This window comes from Meles meles, chromosome 5 (genome assembly GCF_922984935.1).
Source record: "Meles meles chromosome 5, mMelMel3.1 paternal haplotype, whole genome shotgun sequence".
NCBI classification, from domain to species: Eukaryota; Metazoa; Chordata; class Mammalia; order Carnivora; family Mustelidae; genus Meles; species Meles meles.
In genome coordinates this window covers 77,290,595-77,315,104 of record NC_060070.1, presented here as the reverse complement: position 1 = coordinate 77,315,104, position 24,510 = coordinate 77,290,595, and the positions used below count along the sequence as shown (strand labels likewise).

The window sequence follows — 24,510 nt, the reverse complement described above, 5'->3', positions numbered from 1 at the left end:
TATTTTGTTACTTTCTTTTTATATCAATGATAGTTTGGGTTTTGTTTTGTATTTTACTTTTTTTAAAATTATGTGTTTATTTTTTAAAATTTTAGTTTGACCAAATATATCATTCCTTTTCTTTTTGGGTGGATACACAAACACACATCATATTTATACACATATTTTATATATTTACCTACTTTTTGTAAATATTTTTTGCTCTGAAAGTTATCTATCAACCAGAAGTTTGATAAAATAGTTCATTCTTTCCTTTTCTTTTAACTATTTAATTTCTAAATAGTTTAACATTTTAACTCTTTGACCTCACCATAACTTATTTTGATGTTTCCTATGCATCGAATACCTATACTATTTTTTCCAGATTATGACTAACTGACCTAATTGTTTATTAAATAATTCTCCTACCCATTGATTTGTAATTTTTCTCTAACCACATGTTAAATTAATATATATAAAATACTCTCTTCTAAGACAAATACCATATGATTTCACTCTGTATAGGAATTTAAGAAACAAAACAGATGAACATAGGGGAAAGAAAAAAGAAGAGAGGAGGCAAATCATAAAACGGACTGTAACTGTAGAAAACAAAGTGGAGGTGATGGAGGAGAGGTAGATGGGAGAATGGGCTGTAATAAGGAAAGCCCTTGTTGGAATGAGCACTGAGTGTTGTATATAAGTGATGAATCACTAAATTCTACTCTTGAAACTAATATTACACTATATGTTAACTAACTAGAATTTAAGTAAAAACAGGAAACATAAAAAAAAAAGTCTCTCCTCTGAACTCCCTAATCTTGCTGCTGCTGATTTTTCAAGGAAAGTCTGTGCTTATATGGAGGTGTTAAAGATTATGCTTTTGTAAAAGGTACCCATTCAAACACGGTTTGATAATCTATAAATTCATTATTTTAGTTAGCATTCCAAATAAAATAACTTCACTTATATATGTTATGTCTCCCATAATGAGTTTTTACCATTTGCTCGAGTGGAAAGACCAGTTTAATATATGGTATAATATTATGAAGAGATTTGACATATGCTGAGAAGTCAAAATTATTGTTTATAATTGAATTTTGACATATGGCCAGAATTACTATGAAATATTTTTCTCCCGTGTGTAAGAGGCTTATTCATAGTGGGATTTTTTTTCACAGTAAGGTAAAAATATATAAACGTTCCTGCAAGTTATTTATTTATAAGACATTTTTATAAAAAATTAATAGCAGCATAGTAAGATTAATTTTATCTAGCCATTTTTATTTAAATCTCATTGCTTCTTAATTCATACTATTCTCCACAATATTATGAGACAATATTTTCATGAGACAGTATTTTATGAGACAATATTTTCATCTTTTTTTTTTTAAGATTGATTGATTGATTGATTTGAGAGAGTGTGTGTGTGTGAGTGTGCATGTGCATGTGCATGCGCACCAGAGTGGGAGGAGGGGCAGAGGGACCTGGAAAGTCCACAGAGTGGGGAGGCCCACTAGCGCTGGATCTCGCGACCCTAAGGCCATCACCTGAGCCAAAAGCAAGAGTCAGACACTCAAACGACTGAGCCACCCAGCCAGCCCAACACTATATTTTATCTTGGATTTTAATGTATGTGCTGCTGAAGCAAACACTATTTTTTATGTTAAAAATGTGTTTTCGGTCTCATATAAATTCTTAGCCTACAGAAAATATATGTTAATTTTAAAATGTCTTTCTTGAACATAGTTACAACAAACTAAGTCTGGTTTGTGATAATTTTTAGTTTAAATCAAGTAAGGGATTCCAGTTTTGTTGAAAGTATTAAAATATTTATTCAGTTTCATGTAAAATTTAATTTTGAGACTGTCTTACAGCACAGATTACATATTAAACTTGAGTTAATGAGAAAAAGAATTGCTAATCCAAAGATGAAAAGTGAGATGCACACCTAAAAATTAAGAAACATAGATTGTACAATACAAAACAAATGAGTAAACACACTTTGTAGTCACTTTCACATATATACTTTAGATTTAAATTGTAATGAAGTCTTAAATGCCTTTGGATAAAACTTTAAGGTAATAAATAATAAAATGATTGGCTCAGGAGTACATAAGCTACATTTGTGGTCTCATTTAAGTCTCCAAAGAAAGTCATGAGGAAGGGGTAATTACCACCATTTCAAGATGTAAAGACTGCTTCAGTGAGGTTAAGTAACTAAACCAAAAAGCAGACAGGGGAAAGTGAATTATGTTCATTCACAATTTATTATGAATTTGGAATTAAGGGAATTTACTTGTCATGATATTTCCTTTCAAATATTTTACTCTCTGAAATCCTATAATAGGATGCTGTAGGCAAGAATGCATTGATTCAGAGAAAATGATTAATTTACTCCTGTTCACATAAAATTAGCTCAAAAGCTATGTCTGCAGGCTCTAATATCTGAGCTGTAGCTATGTGGTCCTGTGGTTGCTGAAGAAAGAATTTGGAGTACTAATGGTTCTCAGAGATAATCCTACAGTTTCTTAGCATTTCACACACCCTTACAAATACACACGCAGGGGCTTTCAAATTGTGCTCCATTCAAAAAATAAAATATCTTTGTCATGGCTCCCATCTCACACAGAACAAAAGGTTGTAATGACCATATGACTTGCCATTTTCTGGACACACTTCACCCCATCATTCCTCAGACCTCATCTTCTCCTTCATTCATGCTCCTCTAGCCGCATTGCCTTCCTTGCTTTCTTTCGGAAGCATCGAGCATGTTCCCTCTCAGGGTCTCCATACTTGTTCTTCCCTTTGTCTGGAATATTCTTTCCCCAGCTATCTGCATGGCCTGTTCTCTCCCTTCATGCCTTCTAGCAACATTCACCTTCTCATAATTACATTCCCCTACCTCAATAGGTAATATGCCCCTTAAATGCTTTATTTTTTCTCCATTGCACCATATTACTTGTCACTATGTAAAATAGTGGCTACAGATCCTTTAACTCTTTGGTTAGGATTATTCCTAGTATCTTATGGTTTTGGTTCACTTGTAAATGGGATAGACGCCTTGATTTCTTTTTCTTGGGCCTCATTGTTGGTGTCTAGAAATGCAGTTAACTTCTGTGCACTGATTTTATATCCTGCGACTTTGCTGAATTCCTGTATCAGTTCTAGCAATTTCTTGGTGGAGTCTTTTAACTTTTTTACACAGAGTATCATGTTGTCTGTGAAGAGTGAAAGTTTGACTTCTTCTTCGAGGATTTGGATGCCTTTTATTTCTTTTTTTTTTTTTTTTCTGGAATTTAAGGACAAAACAGATGAACTTAAGGGAAGGGGAGGAAAAATAAGAAAAGATGAAAACAGAGGGAAGAGAACCATAAGAGACTCCTTGTAACTATAGGAAACAAACAGCATTGATGGCAGGGAGGAGGATGAGGATGGGGTAATTGGGTGATGGGTATTGAGGAGGGTACTTATTATGATGAGCACTGATGAATCACTAAATTCTACCTCTAAAACGAGTAACACACTATATGTTAATTAAATTGAATTTAAATTAATTTTAAAAAATAAAATAAATGAGTGATTATATTTTGCAGCCAAAATAGAAAATTGTTGAATGGATAAATGCCATTTTTCTTTCCTACACATAAGGACTTTTAGTGAGAGTCCATTACATGCTCTGCAAAACATGTTTTTTTATTTCTCGTGAAACTCACAGAAGGGGTGACACAGCCATTACATTGACAATGATCGAACACTGTTGTACTCCAGTAGGGCTTTGCGTAGAGTATTTTTAGAAGGTTCATGGTTAATGGATATCTCATTCATCTTGAGAAATCCAGGGAGAGCTAGGTTGCTGAGGATTCTAGGGTGGATTTGGGCATAATAAAAGGTATCCAGGAGTGAGATTATTACAATTAAAAGTACAAGGGCACAGAGCCAGGAAATGTGTACTCTGTGCAGCAGCCACAAGCACTTTGTGGTTCCCTGAGAGTAAAGTTCACAGAAGGAAGTGGTGAAAGGTGGGGCTGTAGAAGGAAACAGAAGTCTGGGTTTCACATGCAAAGTCAAGAAACTTGGATTTTAGCCTCCAGACTGAAAAGTGGTACGCAGGGGCATGGTGTCCAATTTATATGTTGGGTTAGTTGCTGTTGATCCTGCGAGGGTAGTTGTAGACATCTAGAAGGAAGTGATGACAGCATGAGCTAAGCCAGTGGTCAAGAGACCAGAGAAGAGGGGCACCTGGGTGGCTCAGTGGGTTAAAGCCTCTGTTTTCCGCTCAGGTCATGATCCCAGGGTCCTGGGATCGAGCCCCACATCAGGCTCTCTGCTCCGTGGAGAGCCTGCTTCCTCCTCTCTCTCTCTGCCTGCCTCTCTGCCTAGTTGTGATTTCTCTCTGTCGAATAAATAAAAAAAAAAAAAAGAGACCAGAGAAGAGAAGGATTACATAAAATATCTTGTGGCTAAACCTGCCTGACCTTGATGATTATATGTGGATGTACGATGTAAGAAGAGAATAACCACGAAATATTTACTTTTGTTCTAAATGGATGGTGATACCATAAACTAAGATAAAATAATGAAGTTCAACCTAGTTTTATTTTGTCGTCGTTGGGATAAGGGGCCATGAAAGATGATGAGTTTGGCTTCGCTTATTTGACTTTGAAATGGCTGTCAGGCATATAGGTATATATGACCCACAAATAGTTGTTACATGAGTCTACTGCTCAAGAGCCAGGTCCACGGTGTAAGTGAAGAAATGAGATCTAGTGGAGGGAAGCTGGAACTGTTTGAATATGGAAGAGTATCCCCCAAAGAGTATGTGAGTCATGGGTAGAATTGAGGGATAAGTGAAGAAATGGGAACCTGTGAGAGAAAAGAGAACCCGGAAAAAAGGTGGCATTGAAGGAAAAGTATATCAACGGTCAGAAGGAAGTAGTGATCAACCAGTTAAATGCCACTAAGAGATACCATAAGATAAGAATTTAAAAGATGTTTATGGGGGTACCTGGATGCTTAGTCAGTTGGGTGCCAGGCTCTGGGTTTAAGCTCAGGTCATGATCTTAGGGTCCTGGGATCAAGCCCCACAGATTTAGGCTCCACGCTCAGTCAGGAGTCTGTTTAAGCATTCTCTCTTTCCCCCTCCCCCTCCCCCACCCACATGCTTTCTCTCTCACACAAATAAATATGTAAGTCTTTTAAAAAAAGACATATTGGGGCGCCTGGGTGGCTCAGTGGGTTAAAGCCTCTGCCTTCGGCTCAGGTCATGATCCCAAGGTCCTGGGATCGAGCCCCACATCGGGCTCTCTGCTCCGCAGGGAGCCTGCTTCCTCCTCTCTCTGCCTGCCTCTCTGCCTACTTGTGATTTCTCTCTGTCAAATAAATAAAATATTAAAAAAAAAAGACATATTTATTGGATTTGGCAATTAGAGGGTCATGGATAATATTCATTTGTTCTTTTAGTAAATATTTACTGAGAACATGCCTATGTGACAAGACCTGTTCAGGTTTCTTTGATAAAAGAACAGACAAGATGTACAGGATCTAGGGCCCTTTTAGATCTTATCAACTGGGAGAGCAGAGCATTTGAGCAGAAGGATACACATGAGAGTTTTAAAATGTAGAATGAGGAATGCTGTGACAGGGCTGATGCAGGTTGCTTCTCATTTCACAGATATGGTGTCATGAAGATGCTGGGCTAGGAATGCACTCCTATGTCTAAGGAATGTCTAGGAACGCACTGTGTCTAAGGCCTCTTAGTTGGTGAACTGATACTTGCCCTTCATTTCTCAGATCAATGTCACTTTCTTGGAGGAGCCTCTTCTGACCCTCAGACCAGACCAAGCTCCTCATATTCAGTATTCTCTTCATACCTTCTCCTTTTCTTTCACAGCATTTGCCTTAGGTGGTGAATGACTATTTATCTGTACTATTGATTAATGTCTGTCTACACCTCAGACAACAAACTCCTTAAGCGCAGGAGCCATGTCATATTTTATCAATGAACAAATAAATACTTATTGAGTAAATGAATGAATGAATGAATCTTTTCTGGAGAAAGACAACTGATCTGGATGTTTCAATAACGTGGGGATGCAGTCAACCGAAGGATTAAGAGGTGAATAAGAAAAGCAGTGAGTATATTCTTTTAAGAACCTTGGAAAGATCGAAGTAGGAGGGTAATCAATGGTCAGAAGATTGAGCAGAATTACAGGAAGGATTTATCAGGATGGGAAGACACCTGAGCTGTTGGCAGAACTGGCATCAGAAGATTTTTGAGAACATCGACATGGGGTCACAGGAAGTATGGGGAAGAAGAAGGAAGAAAATTAGGGGCTAAATTATAGTACATTTCTCACCTGGGAAATAAGCTTTGGACAGTACTCTACGCTCTTCTTCCAAGTCTTTGTCGGGGCACCTGGGTGGCTCAACTGATTCAGTGTCTGCCTTGGCTCAGGTCATGATCCTAGAACCCTGGGATTGAGCACTGTCAGGGCTCCCTGCTTAGCGGGAGTCTGCTTCTTCCTCTCCCTCTGTCCCTCCCCATCCCCCATCCCCCGCTCATGCTCTCTCTCTCAAGTATATAAATAAAATCTTTAAAAAAAAAAAAACTTTGTCATCATGAATCAGTCATAAGATTTAACTTGAAGTATATATGAAATTCTCTATAACAAAGTAAAAAACAGTGCATTGGAAGACAACTAAAGTTATCAGACAGAGTATTGGCTTCAAAAAGCTAACAGAGGGACGCCTGGTTGGCTCGGTCATTAAGGATCTGCCTTCAGCTCTGGTCATGCTTCCAGGGTCCTGGAATTGAGTCCGGCATCAAGCTCCCTGCTCTGTGGGAAGCCTGCTTCTCCCTTTCCTGCTCCCCACCCCTTGCCCCCTGCCACTTCTGTTCCCTCTCTCGCTGTGTCTCTCTCTGTCAAATAAATAAATAAAATCTTAAAAAAAAAAAAAATCTAACAGAGCAGGAGATATCAAATAATTTTGCAGTCAACGTCTTATTTGTTTTTTTTTTTTTTTTTAATTTATTTTTTCAGCGTAACAGTATTCATTCTTTTTGCACAACACTCAGTGCTCCATGCAAAACGTGCCCTCCCCATCACCCACCACCTGTTCCCCCAACCTCCCACCCCTGACCCTTCAAAACCCTCAGGTTGTTTTTCAGAGTCCATAGTCTCTTATGGTTCGCCTCCCCTCCCCAATGTCCATAGCCCGCTCCCCCTCTCCCAATCCCACCTCCCCCCAGCAACCCCCAGTTTGTTTTGTGAGATTAAGAGTCATTTATGGTTTGTCTCCCTCCCAATCCCATCTTGTTTCATTTATTCTTCTCCTATCCCCCTACCCCCCCATGTTGCTTCTCCACGTCTTATTTGTTTTTGCAATGTAGTCTACTCTCATAGAGGTGACCACTCATTTCACTTATGTAATCCCTTCTTTCTTCTCCTTCCAATTTTTTTTCTCCTTCCAATTTTTGATAGTTATTACTTTAGTTCTTCTTTTGATTATCTTTTACCTTTAAATAATGCACTCAAACATCTATTCAATATCCTGACAACTTTAGATGATCTATGAGGATGTAGCCCTCCTGTAGTTCTTTTTGCTTCTTCCTTATTTCCCATTCTTATAAGCTGTAACTTTGTTTTATATTGTTAAATTTAATAACATTCATATTCTATTCTAATATGATATTTAATACTTCTGTTTTTTCCCCTAAAGGATGAGCCTAACATTTGAAAACCAATTGGGTATTTCCACAATCAAAAACATATAATTATGGAATTAGGATTACATTGTTTTTTCTGTGAGTTCACAACCTCTAGGAAAAATGCCTCTAGCACCCTTGCTCACTATCAGTTACTTAATTGTGCCATATTTTGTTACACTACATATTTGAAATTGCATTCCTTCTGTTTTGTTTTTCCTGAAAGTTCTTACTGTTTCTTTTTTCCCTCTATTGAGAGTGGAAATGCCCACTTTAATTATCATGTTACTGAATATCTACTCCTCGGGAATTTAAGGGCTTGGTGTATATTCCATTGTGGGTTTTTTGGAGATGTTCTTTAGTATATGTGCTGCCGAAGCGAGCACTGGAGATGTTCTTTAAACCAACTGACTTTCTGTTCTAAATTGGACCAATTGCTTGCCAGCTGTTTCTCTGAGATTTATTGCAACATTTTTTGTATATTCTTAAATGGTCTTTTCTTGAATTTTGCATTCATTTGCTTCCTAAAATGCTTCCTTAATTGGTGGCCCGAGAGAAGGTACAGAGAAGTCTTAGCATCTCTGGAAATGTTTTATTTCTGCCCTCACGTATTATTTATTTTATAGTTGGGCAAGAATTCTAGGTTCATAATACTTTTATCAGATCTTTGAAGGCTTTGTATATATGTTTACTTTTTTTAAAAAAAGTTTTTATTTATTCATTTTTCAGAGAGAGAGAGAGAGCATACAAGCAGGGGCAGTGGCAGGACGAGGGGGAGGGAGAACAGGCTCCTCACTGAGCAAGGAGCCTGATATGGGACTTGATCCCAGGACCCATGAGATCACAACCTGAACCAAAACTAAGAGCCAGACTCTCAACAGACTAAGCCACACAGGCACCCTGGGGAGGTGTACTGGTTTAATTATAAAATAAGTTAAATACTTAGCAGTTCATTTATTGTTATTCTTCCACCTTTTGGTTAAATAGAATCTATATGAAAATTAATGGCTGGATTCTACTTGTATTTTTAAGATACTTTGTAGGCATTTTACTAAACAAAATACGAACAACTTGAAGATGGCAGATACTAATGTACATATATGTATGGTTTTCATAATTAGTATCTTATTATAGGTGTGAGTGTATTAGCCCTATGAGGAATGTCATAGACTCAAAAAAGGTCCCTATTGTCATTTCTGCCCAACTATAAAGTGGATTTAATATCAAGCTCTTTCTATTTTTTTTTAAAGATTTTGTATTTATTTGAGAGAGAGAGAAAGCATGAGTGGGGAGGGTGTGGGGAGGAGTAGAGGGAGAAAGAGAAGCAGACTTTCTAGTGAGCGGGGAGCCCAACTATGCTGGGCTCAAGATTCCAGGATCTTGAGATCATAACCTGAGCCAAAGGCAGACGCTTAACCGACTGAGCCACCCAGGCACCTCTCAAGGTCTTTTTAAAGAAATATGTGCCATATTCCGAATATTTCATCTCATGAATTTTAAGTGTAGAGAGGTCTACACTTTAGTGTTTAAATATTCGACTTTTTAAGTATCAGCCACTCACTTATTTAAAGGGAGAGAGGAAACCCTGTGAGTCATAACAAATCAAATGAGGGTTGTGCTTTATGAGTGAGTAGTCAGTTTGATGTAATAGATCAAGAGTTTCTTGTCTGTCATACCTTGTCTCCATCTCTCAAGCAAAACCAGAATTTTGATGCTAAATTAATTCGTTTTGTAGAGAGATAAAATGACGAATGTTTTGAAACTATGATACCAAGTAAAAATAGCTTCTTTGAGAAATAAAATATACTTTATGTAAATATAATTTAAAGCATGTTTTCAGGCTTTGTGTTCTAAAAACAAAGATGGCATTGTCAAAGGGTGACCTTTAATGATATACTTAGGGCACTCATTTAGTACATGAAATTTATCATCCCCTGGATGTTAGGGAATTCAAAATTACAACTTGCCTTAGCACATGTGAAAAGTAATGTCTCCTGTTGCACATTAATTTGCATTGTGTCAGTTCATTTCTCTGTAATTATCAAATTGTAAAATATGTGTAATCAAGAGATAGTTACAATAGTATTAAAGGAAGCACTGTGTACTTAAAGGTTGAAGCCACTTTTTCATAATTAAATCATTGCTTGTCTTGTGTAAGATATTCAAATTAATCTTTAGAACCGTATTATCCTGCAATGTGCAAGTTTACTATAGAGTTTGGAATTTTAGGGGCACCTGGGTGGCTCAGTGGGTTAAAGCCTCTGCCTTCGGCTCAGGTCATGATCTCAGGGTCCTGGAATCGAGCCCGCATCAGGCTCTCTGCTCATCAGGGAGCCTGCTTCCCTTCCTCTCTCTCTGCCTGCCTCTCTGCCTACTTGCGATCTCTGTATGTCAAATAAATAAATAAAATCTTTAAAAAAAATGTATCAGTCCCCATGCAGAAAGATTATTGAACCAACAATATTTTAGTTGCCTACTCTATACAGATATTATTTTAGCAATAAGGAAATAGGTGCCTCGCTGGCACACTCAGTAGAATATGAGACTCTTGATCTTGGGGTTGTGAGTTCAAGCCCAATATTAGATGTAGATATTCCTTACAATATAATCTTTAAAAAGAGAGAGAGAAGAAAAGACTGTTCAAAGAGACTAGAAATTATAGTCTTCACTATTTAAATGAAATAAAATATGCCATGTAAAGATTTTAGAACCCAGTGAACTAAAAAGCAGAGGTAAAAATGGCAGTGACAATTTCATGTGAAATTTTGAGCCAAGTAAACGACAGTGACAAGCTTGACTTATTAGTACATGTCTCCTGTCAAAAAGTTTTGATACTGTGTTACAGGAAGAATGTAAATCGGCCCAGAGAGCAGCTAAAACAAGCTGAAAGACTCAAGATATGCCTTGTGTGTGAGAACACACACGTTTGTTTGACTAGCACAAAGATTGTGCTGTCAGTTAGCAAAGGACACTATTGACCCTCTGTTTTTATCTTTAAGTTTATAAGAGGCTGCTTAGCATAATAAAGAAAGAGACACAAATCAAAATCCTTTCTCCATTCACTCAAGTAGATTACTTTTCCTACCTCAGGTTAGGAATAAGAACGCCAGTCTCATGGTGCGGTTATGAGGCTTAACAGTGCTAATCTATGTACACTTCTTGGCACATTAATGGGCTCTAAACAAATATTAGTCCTTTTCCCTTTATAGGTCACATACAACACTATGCTGTGTGACCAGGAAATGTGTTAAGCATTCTTATTTCCATTAAAGATCAAATACAACATACAATCAAAAAGTTGAGTCAACTTGAAGTAACCTTTATTTTGGGTGGTCAGCAATTGTCTTTGAACATGATTTCTCCTAGTGCTCGGGGATCTGAAGAAGGATCAGAAATAGTTCAAGGGTCCACTAGAACTTTCGGCCTCTATTATTCCTGAATGGCATGACTATGAAATGGTTGTGGTAACAGGAATGGTTCTTCAGAATTGTTCACAGAAACAGGCACAATAGAGGGGAAGTGCTGGATTAGACGAGAAATTATCAGGAAGCTAAGGACCTTTAGTCCCAGAGACCCTCACCTGTACAAGCCCCTTCTTAGGCCTTGTATTTAATTTGTACAGTTGGCTCTTGAACAACATAGGTTTAAACTGTGCAGATTCACTGTAAATGTATTTTTTCTTCCTTGTGATTTTCTTAGTAACATTTTCTCTTCTATAGCTTACTTTATTTTAAGAATATAGCATATAATATATAAAATATGTGTTAATCAACTGTTTATGTTATTACTAGGATTTTTGGTCAACAGTAGGCTATTAGCAAATTTGGGGGGGAGTCAAAACTTACAGACAGGGGCGCCTGGGTGGCTCAGTGGGTTAAGCCCCTGCCTTCGGCTCAGGTCATGATCTCAGGGTCCTGGGATCGAGTCCCGCATCGGGCTCTCAGCTCAGCAGGGAGCCTGCTTCCCTCTCTCTCTCTCTGCCTAGTTGTGATTTCTCTCTTAAAAAAAAAAAAAAAAAAAAAAAAAAAAAAAAAAAAACAAGGAAAAAAAACCTTACAGACAGATTTTTTACTGCAGGGGGGTCATTGCCCCTAACCTTCCTGTTGTTCAAGGGCCAACTGTACTTGTGATTTACATTCTTCTCCTTTAAGAGGGCCCCTCAAATTAGATAATCTTCAGGTCCCACAAAATCTGGATTCACTCTTACTAGACTGTCAGGTAAAAGAAAAAAATTAATATAATTTAAAAAGATGAAGTGGCCAATAGCAGGAAAAGCAAGTTTTGCTTCTATTGACCCATAAAGATTTGTTAGTAACCCTGGACCAGAGATGTTCATATTCACCTGACCACAAACTAGTCCTTGCCTAGGAAGGCGCTTTCTAGTTTAGCATCAACCTAAGAATTACCCATATGAAAACATAGGAATGGGGACCACCCAGCGGTCAGAGGGTGTGCAGTTACATTTATCAGGCATTGGATTTCTCACATTTTTAGGTGGGGAAAGGGAAAGGGATAAATGGAATCAATATTATATTGATCTGACTCAGTAAGTGCCCAGCAATGTGTTAGGCACCATATATACGTTATCACATTTTTATTCTCATGTAAGTAACATTATCTAAATCAAAGCAAGAAGTAACCTCTTTCTATATAGCTTGTGGAGCCAGAATTCAAACACAGGGCTTCATGAAGTCAAAGCCCAAATTTTTTCTACCTCCCTATGAGCTAAGTCTTACCTGCCAAGAGTCAGCCAGTGGGAGGGAAAGGACACTTAACCTATAATCAGCCTAATGATCTTCAGTACCGAATGGCCCTGCCAACCACTTAGGACACTTTTCTTTCTAAGTTCATTCAGTTATCATTTATTAAGTGCCTGCTATGGTGGCAGTCATTGTACTGCCCTTCGTTTAGTTATTACTTCTTCAAAATAGTCATCGTTGCCTAGAAACTCTCCAGTAGGTAGGTAGGTAGATGGACGCATGGTAGTAGGTAAACAGGTAGATAGATGGATGGTAGGTAGGTAGGTAGATGGATGGATGGTAGGTGGATGGATGGGTAGATGGATTCACAAATACGTGTATTATCAAATGAAACTTTCACCATTACTATGATTACTATGTACTGTTATTTTAAAAGCACTCTCAGAAGTCCTTCTAAAAATTCATATTGTTCTTTTAAATTGAAGTTCAAAATTTTGGTTATTGAATCACTAAAACTGAAATACTGCATATGATTTGGAGTTAGCAATGTCAAAATTTTTCTTTTCAAAAACTATGAAATAAGGTCATATTTTGTAATGTATAACTTTCTTTATCTCCCAACTTTGAAATTTCTCTTTTCACATTAAACATTTTCTCTTTTTCTTGGATGATTTGATCTCATTTCCATAACTGTTGAGAAGCTTTTGAAAAATATAAATATATAACTGTACTATTGTAGAAGTTCAGGGAACTACCTTGTGTATCAGGGGAAGGAGAGTAGGATTTTAAAGGAAATGTGTAGAGTTGGGGGAACCTGGCTGGCTTAGGTGGTAGAGCATATAACTCCCGAGGTCGTTAGTTCAAGCCCCACGCTGGGTGTAGAATTTACTCTTTTAAAATTCTGGCAAGTTGTGGACTGCAACCAGGACTTGACTAAAAAGAGTCAACCAGTGGTGGGTTTGACTCACATGTTGTGAAATTCCCAATTACATTAAATACTCGCTGACACACTCAACCCCAAGCAAAGTCTTGGGTAGAAATTACAATAGTCAGTAAGGTACGGGGGACATTTTGAATACATTTTCTAAGCAAAGAACTAATATATAAATAATAAATATATAAATAAACAAGAATGAGTGGGATGAGACTTGAATGTAGCAAATGCCTATTCTGTAGTGAAATGGGAAGGCTATTTCTGGTTATCCTGTTTTAACCTAACATAAGGGTTAGACAGTGTAACCAAATATTTTTCTTTTTTTATGAAGTAGTGTTAAGTTCTCTTTCATGGTAATTTATCTAACAAAGGATGTATATACTTGAATGAAAGATGGCCCCAGTTTATGTACAGTGTCCATAAAGATTCTGAGCCAAGTATCCAATTATGTCTCAAAGAATAATATCTTTTTTTAAAATATTTTATTTATTTGACAGAGAGACACAGAGAGGTTGAGAGAGAGAGAGAGCCCGCGCACAAGCAGAGGGAGTGGGAGAGGGAGAAGCACACTCCCCACTGAGCAGGGAGCCCAACGTGGGGCTTGATCCCAGGACTCTGGGATCATGACCCGAGCCAAAGGCAGACACTTAATGACTGAGCCACCCAGGTGTCCCAAGGAATATATTACATCTTTATTGTAACATGGTCCCAGTGCTTGAGACAGTGACCCCCCCCCCCCCCATGCTGGGAACCTGGTAGACTGTGGGAGTACAATTCTTGTTACATTATGGGTGAAGCTCTGTTTACATGTAACTTGACTGCAACAATAGAGGAAAACGCTGAGTTTAACAGAAGGCGTTGTATAAACAGTCCTGAAAACATACTTGCGAATGACATTAGAATTGGAAACTGAAATGTTATTGTGAATACACTTACAGCTGCTATCATTTTCTTCCCGAAGAAAGACTCCTACTCAGGGTGCCTGAATGGTTCAGTCCATAGAGCATGTGACTCTTGATCTCAGGGGATTATGAGTTTGAGCCGCATGTTGGGTGTACAGTTTACTTAGAAATAAAATTTTTTGAAAAAAGAAAGATTTCTGTGCCTTTCTAACTATGCACACGGAGTTTTACATGATCCTTTCTTTTAAGGAATATTCTTCATCTCTTCTCTTCTCATTCCTCAAATCGCCTCATTCTTACTGATCATAGCATAAACAAAATATACTTTCACAGCATTTTAAATTGCCTCCTAACCACTGAGTTACATGTATGTCTAGAGAGTTAAGTGAGTTTTCTTTGGGATGTGCCTGTTTATATGTTGGCCAAAAATGAGCCAACAGCTTGAGTACCTGAAATGTTACTGAGATTTACACATTAGAGTATCTGATACACAGTCTTGCACAGTGTGATTGTAAGTAAACTGCTGTGGAAGGCTTTTGTTTTGGTGGAAATTGTTCGATAACACTTGCCAGATTTCACTTGTAAAAACATATAACTTTTTCCTGTCTTTTCCTCTGTCATCAATACAGATCCACATCCAGAGAACTGAAGGATGTGACCATATGACCTGCTCACAATGTAACACTAATTTTTGTTATCGATGTGGGGAAAGATACCGCCAACTCCGTTTCTTTGGAGACCACACATCAAACCTCAGTATATTTGGCTGCAAATATCGCTACCTCCCAGAGAGACCTCATCTAAGGAGATTAGTGCGAGGGTCAGTCTGTGGTAAGTATCTAACATGCTTTATAGGAATGTTTTCTGGGAAGTAAGCGATGATAAGAGAATTCAGATGTATTAGCCATGATAATTCTGAGCACCTGTCAGGTATTCTAGTGGGAACTTTACCCAAAAAGAGGAGGCAGATATTTTCTCTACTTTTGAATTTGGAATGGAAATTTAAATTTGGTGGCTAGACACAACTTATATGAGCAAGCAGATTTTGTTTGAAAAATAAATTATTTATTATACTGCAGAAATGTAAATTCATATTTTAAATTTCTGAAGCCTTATTGTAAGCCACTTGATGAGAGGGACCATGTCACATTTATTTTTCTGTTAACAATACCTAGCAACTTGTTGTACACATATACTCCATTCATGGAGGACATACAGTACAGTTTTGGAAAATCCCTCTGGGGCACCAGGGTGGCTCAGCTGGTTAAGCCTTGGACTCATGATTTTGGCTCAGGTCATGATCTCAGGGTGGTGAGATCAAGCCTGCTTAGGATCTCCCTCTCCCTCTGCCCCCCCCACTCCCTGCCCTCTAGTGCATGTGGGTTTCTCCTGCCCCACCTCTCAATCAATCAAAATTTAAAACTAAAATAAATAAAAATCCCCATGTTTCAGAGCCTTGTACTGGATTCTTATTGTATCTATATAGTCGATGCCATTGTATGTATGTTCCTATTATAATAATAGTTAATATAATAGCTAACAGTTAATGAAATGAGTATCAAATGCCCTCATTACATACAAATCCAAGTTTAAATATCCAAATGCGATGTCTTTATGCTTTAAGTTTTTACCCCCTTCTTTGTCCTCAACAACACATGGTCTCATACACAAACATGCAAACATAAACCCAGATTTCCTGCTCTGGGCTGATGCCACCCCCTTTGTGTGATACGAGTTCTTCTGACCTGATACTTCTTCCTCCATTAGCTCCCTACTTCTCTGGAATGTATCCACTGTGAGGTTTCTTCTCTCTATTCCATTACACAAAACTTCAATACTTCCTCCTCCGAGAGTCTTTCTCGTGTACGTGCAAACATCTTCCACATTTCCCATTTTCTGCCTACTTTTGCCAAGTTACTTCATGAAAATCTCTTTTTATCTCTCTTTAAGCCTCCATCACTTTATTATTATTGTAGACCTCTCACCTTACTAGAATCATACGACAGCGAATCAGAACAAAGCTGGTGCTAATGGTGCATTTCTTTTAGGTAATGGATAGAACATATATTTTAAAATTGATTTTAACTTATGGAAACCAATGCCGTCATTTTCTAAAATCTTGTATGATCTCTACGAAAATATCCTTGTTGACCTTTAATTAAATGTAATTGCTCACAACCAATAGCATTTAATATAGTCAAGACTGGTTTTAATGATTTTCAATGTTTTCCTGTTTACGTGCTTGTAGTATATATATTTGCTCGTATGTATTATAATTGTATGCCCAATATTTACTTCTTAAATAGACTTTGGAGGGATAGCTGGAGAATCTAATACCCATTTATAACATTACTACCCTGAGGATACTAAATTGCAAATTAAGTTTTGAGCTATAACCTATTTGTAAGACTATATACAGAGAACGACCAAAAAAATACAAAATTCTTATATTTTCTGTATTACTAGTTTTTTTTCCTACTTCAGTGACATTTTGTGATAAGATGTTTCCTTCCATTTTTTATTTTAATAATCTCTTATTTGATCATCACTTTTCCCTTTTTGTTATTTGGTTTAATCACACTTAATTAAGGGAAGTTATTTCTTGCCTTATTTGTCCAGTAATATTTTGGATACATTCTCTTTGGGTCATCTTATTTGCCTGGAGGCCACTAGAATCCTCGTCTTGGGTCATAAAATAGGAGTTGAGTTATTTAACGGCCTATAAAATGCACAGCAAGGGAACATTGTTGGCAGGGAATATCTTCTCTGCACAGTTTCTTCTGTTTTTATTAAAAATTTTATGGTCAGCTTTCTGTAAATGGTTTCCTTTGGGGCCTCTCTTCTACTGTGTGTGTGCATGCACCTGTGTGTCGGGACAAACCTGACAAGTAGGGAGCAGCTGGCTTTCCGAGAAGCTCTCCCTCCCACACCTGCTTTCTCACCTCCAGTATGGCTGTCTCTAACTGCTGTTGGACCATAACTCCAAATAAGGTGGTCCACACCTCTCCCAGGCACACAAAAGGCTGGAAAAGGAATGACTCTGTAAGTCACAAACTTAGCTTCTCCCTGCCATATAAGAGAGAAGGTGGATGATAGCAAAGCCCTCCTACACTTTGTTTTCATGGGACATAACCCAGTTCGCTCCCTCCATTTGGGACTGCAGCCTCCACATGTCCTTGGACAGATGCAGAGAAAGTGCCTGCTCTGCTCTCACAGCTGGAAGATGGGAAACATGGTTTGCATTCCATGTGACCGTGTGCCCACCTATGCATCAGAGGTTCTGCTCCTAAAGAACAAGGGAGAACAGAGATTTGAGGATGAGTTTAGCAGCTTCTGACATGGGGGTATCCCCCTGGTGGGAGAAGGCAGATTATTCAATGAATGGTGTTGGGAATAAAAGTGATGGAGAAGAAGTACTGAATTCTCATACCATTACATACAGATGCTCAGAGTGTTATGTGAAAGGGTATAAAGAAAATATAGGTCTTTAACTGATTTCCAAGTGGCAGATAGTTTATATGAACAAAAGCAATAGAGTCTCCTCCAAAAATAAATATCCAATTTTTAAAAAATAATCAAGTCTGGAACCAGAATTGAAAAAATGCAAGTAGCCAATAAACATTTTTTAAAATATTCAATGCTATTAGTAGGCAGAGAAATGTAAATTAAAAAGAGATTTTTTTTGAACTATTGATTAGCAAACGTTTTTGTTAATACTCAATGCTGGACTTTCATACCCTACCAAATGAATTAGAAATTCTGTGCAATTCTTTGGCAAAGAAATTGGATAGTAAGGTGAAGGATATTTTAAAGTATGATAAATCTAGGGGTGCCTGGGTGGCTCAGTGAGTTAAAGCCTCTGCCTTCGGCTCAGGTCATGATCCCAGGGTCTGGGATCAAGCCCCGCATTGGGCTCTCTGCTCCGCGGGGAGCCTCCTTTCTCCTCTCTCTCTGCCTGCCTCTCTGCCTATTTGTGATCTCTGTCTGTCAAGTAAATAAATAAAATCTTTTTAAAAAATGATAAATCTATACTGACAGTGGTTTATTTGCAGGTATATTTTAAAATAGCAAAGAAAAGGAACAGAAAATTAAATACATGAATATTTAAGTAAGATATATATGGATATAATAGAATATTATTTCACCAATTGAGAATAGTATTTTAAATGAATTGTTAATAATCTAGGAATAAAAGAAGATGTGCTTAATTCCTCAAAACAGGATCAAAAGTAAAATTAAACATGTGTTAAACATTGATTATATGATTGGAATAAGTTTATTACTGCCCAAAGAAAAAGCTCATTGGTTCTTTAAGTTTTCTGATGCTTAGAGAAAAAAAAATTACTGCTGTTACTCTGCAGTATAATAATGTTTCATTATTATTATTAAAATATATTAATTATTTTAAAAGGAAATTATTTTATTTTATTATTAATTATTTTAAAAGGAAACATGAATGATTATACTGAGCAATGAGTACAGGAAAAAACAGATTTTTAAAAAAATATGCAGACCAGGGGCTCCTGGGTGGCTCAGTTGGTTAAGCATCCAACTCTTGGTTTCAGCTCAGGTCATAGTCTCAGGGTCCTGGGATTGAGACCTGAAGTGGGCTGCCCGCTCAACAGGGAGTTTATTGTCTCCATCTCTCTCTGCCCTTCCCTGTTGTCTCTGTCTCTCTCTAGAATAAATAAATAAACCTCTTAAAAAATAAAAATTAAAAATTAAAATAAAATATCCAGGCCAATATATTCTAAAACTCTTAAGGACAGCTTTAAGAATGTAAAAAATGTCATTGTTCAATAAGATTTCATATTACTGAGGTGCCTGGGTGGCTCAGTCAATTAAGCATATGTCTCCAGCTCGGGTCATGTTCTCAGAGTCCTGGCATTAAGCCCTACATAAGGCTCCCTGTTCCAATGGAGCAGGGAGCCTGCTTCGCCCTCTCCCTCTGCCTGCTGCTCCCTGTTCTTGTGGTCTCTCACTCTCCCTGTTAAATGAATAAATAAAATCTTCTGAAAAAAAAAAAAAGATTTCATAGTACTTAACTGGATTCTGTCATTGGCAAAAAATATAAATAAATCCCATGGTTAGACATTTAAATAGTCATCTTTTTAAATTAGATATTAAAGACTGTGTTTTCTAGCTGTCTGGTCATGATTCCAAAGACCATTCCTTAAACATAAAGAAATTAATACTTTTCTGACAAACTTCCAACAAATGACAGCATTATGTTTCTTTTCTTTTTTTTTTTTAATGTAATTGCTTATTCCAAATTACTGTCCTTAATTGTAGAGAGCTGTTGCTGGTGTATCCTTAAATGTCAAAGCCCTTCCATTCCTTCTCATCTCTTGTTGTGTTTGAGTGGTGCAGCTGTTCACATGCCTTAAGGTCAAGGTTACTATATAATGACAAGATATTAACTACTATCCTCTTTCCGTGTGTGCTGTGCCTTTCAAAGTGAGTGGAATTCTGACTGTGAACTCTGTGCCCTGTTTACATGAAACCAGCACTTAGTATAATCGCTCCTCAGCTATTTATTCAGAAAAAAAGTGCTGGTTGATGCCATCCTTTGGCCACCTGACCAGCACGTAGCTTTCTTATAAGTGCTTTCTTTTATTTTTCTCACATTTTATTTTTTCCATGAGACCAATGCAGACCTTCCAATTTATGTTTTAATTTTTTTTTTTTTTACTCTAGTTGACATGCAATGTTACATTAGTTTTGGGTATACAATACAGTGATCAGTTTCTCTGTACATTATGCTGTGCTCCCCACATGGATAGCTACTATCTGCCACCATTCAATGCAATTACAATATCACTGCCTATATGCCCTATGCTATGCCTTTTATCCCAGTAACTCAATTCATTCCATAATTGGAAGCCTATATCGCCGTCTCCCCTTCACCCATTTTGTCCATCTCCCTCCCCCCTCCCCTCTGGCAGTATCAGTTTTTTCTCTGAATTTATTAAAATGATTCATTTGAATAACCTTAAATATACTATGTGTTTATTGGTAATTTTCTCTAATAATATTTATCTATTTCTATTTTTGAAGATATTTATTTATTAAGAGAGCGAGAACAGGGGCACCTGGGTGGCTCAGTGGTTAAAGCCTCTGCCTTTGGCTCAGGTCATGATCCCAGGGTCCTGGGATCAAGCCCCACATCGGGCTCTCTGCTCAGCAGGGAGCCTGCTTCCTCCTCTCTCTCTCTGCCTGTCTCTCTGCCTACTTGTGATCTCTGTCTATCAAATAAATAAATAAAATCTTTTAAAAAAGAGAGAGAGAGAGAGAGCACTGATGGGGGAGAGGATGGGTGAGAGAGAGAGAATCATCAAGCAGATTCCTGGCTGTGCACAGAGCTGGATGTGGGGCTGGATCCCAGGACCCTGAGATGATGACCTGGGCTGAAACCAAGAGTCAGATGCTTAACCGACTGAGCCTCCGAGGTGCTCCATAACATTGTTTAAGCATCCCAGTTGTAGTTCAGTCTGCTCGGTCTTCATATTATTACTTTTCTTTGGACCCAGGAAGTAAGTGAATCACTTTTTCAGATGTCGGCTTGGATGTAAGCCATCTGTAGCACCTATTAGCTTTCCATTTTGTGAGCTAATTAGATTTTTTTTCTGCCAACTCAGAATCTGTCACTCCCTTATTAATCTTTCAGAACTTGAAAAATGGCAGAGATCTAAAGGAAAAGCACCAAGATGAATGGTCCTGGTAGAATAAAGTGAACCACAACATTGGAATTTTTTTGGTTAGAAAGTTTAAATGATTTATGAGATGTTTGACTAATGTGCCCGGGACTTCTGTGGAGTTACTGAATTTATATAAGTATATTTGTTCTATACCTGATCCATTTCCTAAGAGAAATATTGCCTTAATTATAATCACACGTCTTAAAAAACAATGTACACTGTGGTATTAAAAAGCATTGCTTAAATTGTTTGATAAATTAGTTTTAAGGCTCTAAATGGTCTTGCCTTTTGTTTTCCAGCTGGAAAATTATTCGTTGCACCTCTAATCCTGGTCTTGGGATTAGCACTAGGGGCCATAGCAGTTGTAATCGGTAAGAAGCACTTAACATATCTGAGATTAGAATCTTTTGAGTGCAGTAGAGAAACCATGAGCCTAAATGTAGTAACATGAGTCAGTTACTAAGTGGACATATCTGTTCCTTGCTTGCTTTAGATGAGCAATCAGCACGTGATTTATGGATTCAGAAGGTGTATTTCATATAGGATGTATTTGTGTGACACTTTTGCCATCTATAAAGACTTTGATTCATATATCTTATAAAGCATTATTAATTCCCTTTAATATGAAAGTTAATACAACGAGTAGTTTAATGAAGGAGTCAAATGGACTGGAACCCAGATTTTCCGATTCTGAGTTTAGGTTGGACCACCAAGAAAAAAGACTCCGGTATACCCTTATATAATTGGTTTGTTCTAGTGAAAGTGTACCCTGGGTAAAAAAGATACCTTCAACATGAATAGTAACATATACCCAACATATACTTCAGCACTGACAAACAGAAAATGTATGAGTGATTCCGATAGTTTCATTCATACAAGTCTACTGAAATACGTGTTTTTAACCAGTGGTTCTCATACTCCAGCATGTTGTAGAATAAACTTGAGGACTTGTTAAAACACAGGTTGTTGGTTTCTGCTCTCAGTTTCTGACTCCATATAGGGGCAGGGCCCATGGATTTCCAGTTCTGAGAAGTTCCCAGGTGATGCTCATACCACTGGTCCAGGAACCCCAGACTTTGAGAACCATTGCTTTAGAGAATTTTGAATCAAACACTATAGATAAAGATTGCTTTGATGACTGTTCCACATAATAGGTGGGATTTCTTTTTCTTTTCTAAATAAAATAAATTTTTATATGTAAATTTCTATTGAGCAAGTAATTTACATGTACAGGACAGATAAAACTGTAAAGTAACTGTCATTTAAGTTCTTAAAATTTAGGAAGCATTTTAGGAAGTAGATACTGTTATTATTTACATTTTACTATGGAGGAAATAAGGCTTACTAGGACTTCATGTGTGTCAGAACAGGGACTCAAAGCTGGCATTTGGCTCTACAGCCCATGTTCCTAAGTAATATGCTGCCCTGCCCGAGACTAAAGTATCCCATCAGGGTGCAAATGGTGTGACTAGGGATAACAAAGAAGATCATCCTAAGACTGTGTATTTTGATAGAATGATCCCATATTCAAACAGGTGTCAGAGAGATTGTTCAAAGGGGGAGAGAACTCCAGAAAACTAACATGGAATGACATCTTATAGGAGTAAATCCATTTCATAGTGTAGGTGTCCCCCCGCACCCCTTCATCCACACGGTTTGCTAAGTAGCAATCATTTGTAAATGACTGGAAAATGGAAACTTTTCAAATATAGACCTAACTGCCTCTCCTCCTAATTACCTTTCATCTTTTTTTATCCTCAGGTTTATTTGTATTTCCTATCTATTGCCTTTGTAAAAAACAGAGAAAGCGATCACGGACAGGAATGCACTGGTAAAATGCGGATGATTTCGTGAAACTAAGCCGGTCCGGGTAGGAGCCTCACAGAATGGCACACTCATCTGAGACTCCTGTCTTGAAAAACACTGAGTCCCGTCCCGCCCCCCGCCCGCCCCACCCCGCCCCGTGGTTGTCTGCAGGCCACAGTGCCTCTCGCTCCAGTGCACTCCCTCCATGGTATCCTGACTCCTTTCCTTATACAGTTTGCTGCTTTTCAAAAATGGTCACTTTCATAGACTAAATATCTGTATCATAACTCTGACCTTCTTACTGGTTCCTGGAAGAAAATATTTTCATTAAGAACCAGGTATCCTCAGAATTGTCTGAGCATGCCTCTCCTGAGCGTTGTTTGACCTAAACCTCCTTCCAGGCCCTCTTCTGAGACTTGGTGTGAATAGTGGAAATCATCCCACCTGTACAAACAAGCAAGGCCACTTTTCAGAAGACAGAGGTTCACCATATGCACCTGTTTTTATCTGTGGCCCAAGCAGTATAATTCCTTCATCCTTCAGATGCTATAATTGTTAAAAATCTCACTGCTCAAAAGGGAACTAGTGAAACAAAATTAATGAGAATCATGAGTTACTGACGTGTATCTGTGCAGGGGTATGCGTGTGTGTGTATAAGTATCTGTATTAAAACTAGGTCCAATAATCTTGTACTTGTCGAGTTCTATGCCTCTACGCTATTTTTCCACATTTTCATAGACATATTTAAAGATGATCGTTCCTTTCTGGGCATATTTTGGTAATGTACTGAATTAAAGTCAATGTAGACAACAGGCTATTTTGATGTTGGCCCTTTCAATTCCTTGCTTTCTCTCTGTCTCACACACAGGCACACACACCAGAAATTTGTGCAGGGTCACCTTCAGGATCATCAAACTTTATAACTGACAAAACTGGTAGGCTGCTCAAGACCAGACGTTTAGTCTTTTCAGGTTTTTTATGTTTTGGCATCCATGTTTTACTAAATGAACAAATCCTTCAGATGGGATTGGTTAATTTAAAAAACAAATTTGCTGTAGCAAGAACTGCTTAAGCCTTTAAACAATCAGGTTCTGCTAATTTTTTAATCAACTTGTAATTACCAATAATTCTGCTTTAGGTCAATTTGTGATAGTTTTGGAAACCCTACCCTCTTACCTCTTCTCTCTTTTTCTCTCTCTCTTCTATCTTTTTATCTGTCCCCAAGATTTTCATTAAAAAAAAAACAGTTTTGAAGGGGTTTTCTTATGTTTACTGCTCAAAGACTATCAAATGTGTTGATATCTTCTTATGGATGGGGTAATTTAAAAACACAGCTTTTGTGTTCATGGGTTTATCTAAAATAGAAACAACTTTTGGAAAAATGAAGGAAATATCTTCAGGAAGCTTTACCAAACTGAGACGTCTTTAAAAATAAGAAAAAGAAAAGCAACTAAACTAAACAAACTATTCCTTTGTTTCTTTTTTTTTTGAAGATTTTATTCATTTATTTGACAGAGAGAGAGAGAGATCACAAGTAGGCAGAGAGGCAGGCAGAGAGAGAGGAGGAAGCAGGCTCCCTGCGGAGCAGAGAGCCCGATGCGGGGCTCGATCCCAGGACCCTGAGATCATGACCTGAGCCGAAGGCAGCGGCTTAATCCACTGAGCCACCCAGGCGCCCCCAAACTATTCCTTTGTTTTCATCATGGAAGTTCATCAGCAGAATGGACATAAAGAGCACTAAGAAGTTTGAAGTTTCTACTTGTCTCCAGACCATTAAGAGGAG

General features: G+C 37.8%; 1 protein-coding gene across 1 annotated transcript in view; it reads left to right on the top strand.

Moving 5' to 3' along the window:
* Positions 1 to 24,196, top strand: part of RNF217 (ring finger protein 217) — a 127,109-nt gene extending 102,913 nt beyond the window's left edge. Inside the window, exons 4-6 of the mRNA XM_046004983.1 lie at positions 14,853 to 15,054; positions 21,221 to 21,292; positions 22,683 to 24,196. Of these exons, the coding sequence (XP_045860939.1) occupies positions 14,853 to 15,054; positions 21,221 to 21,292; positions 22,683 to 22,756 (348 nt within the window). The 3' untranslated portion in view covers positions 22,757 to 24,196. The remainder of the gene's footprint in view (positions 1 to 14,852; positions 15,055 to 21,220; positions 21,293 to 22,682) is intronic.
* The last annotated feature ends 314 nt before the right edge of the window (positions 24,197 to 24,510 follow it).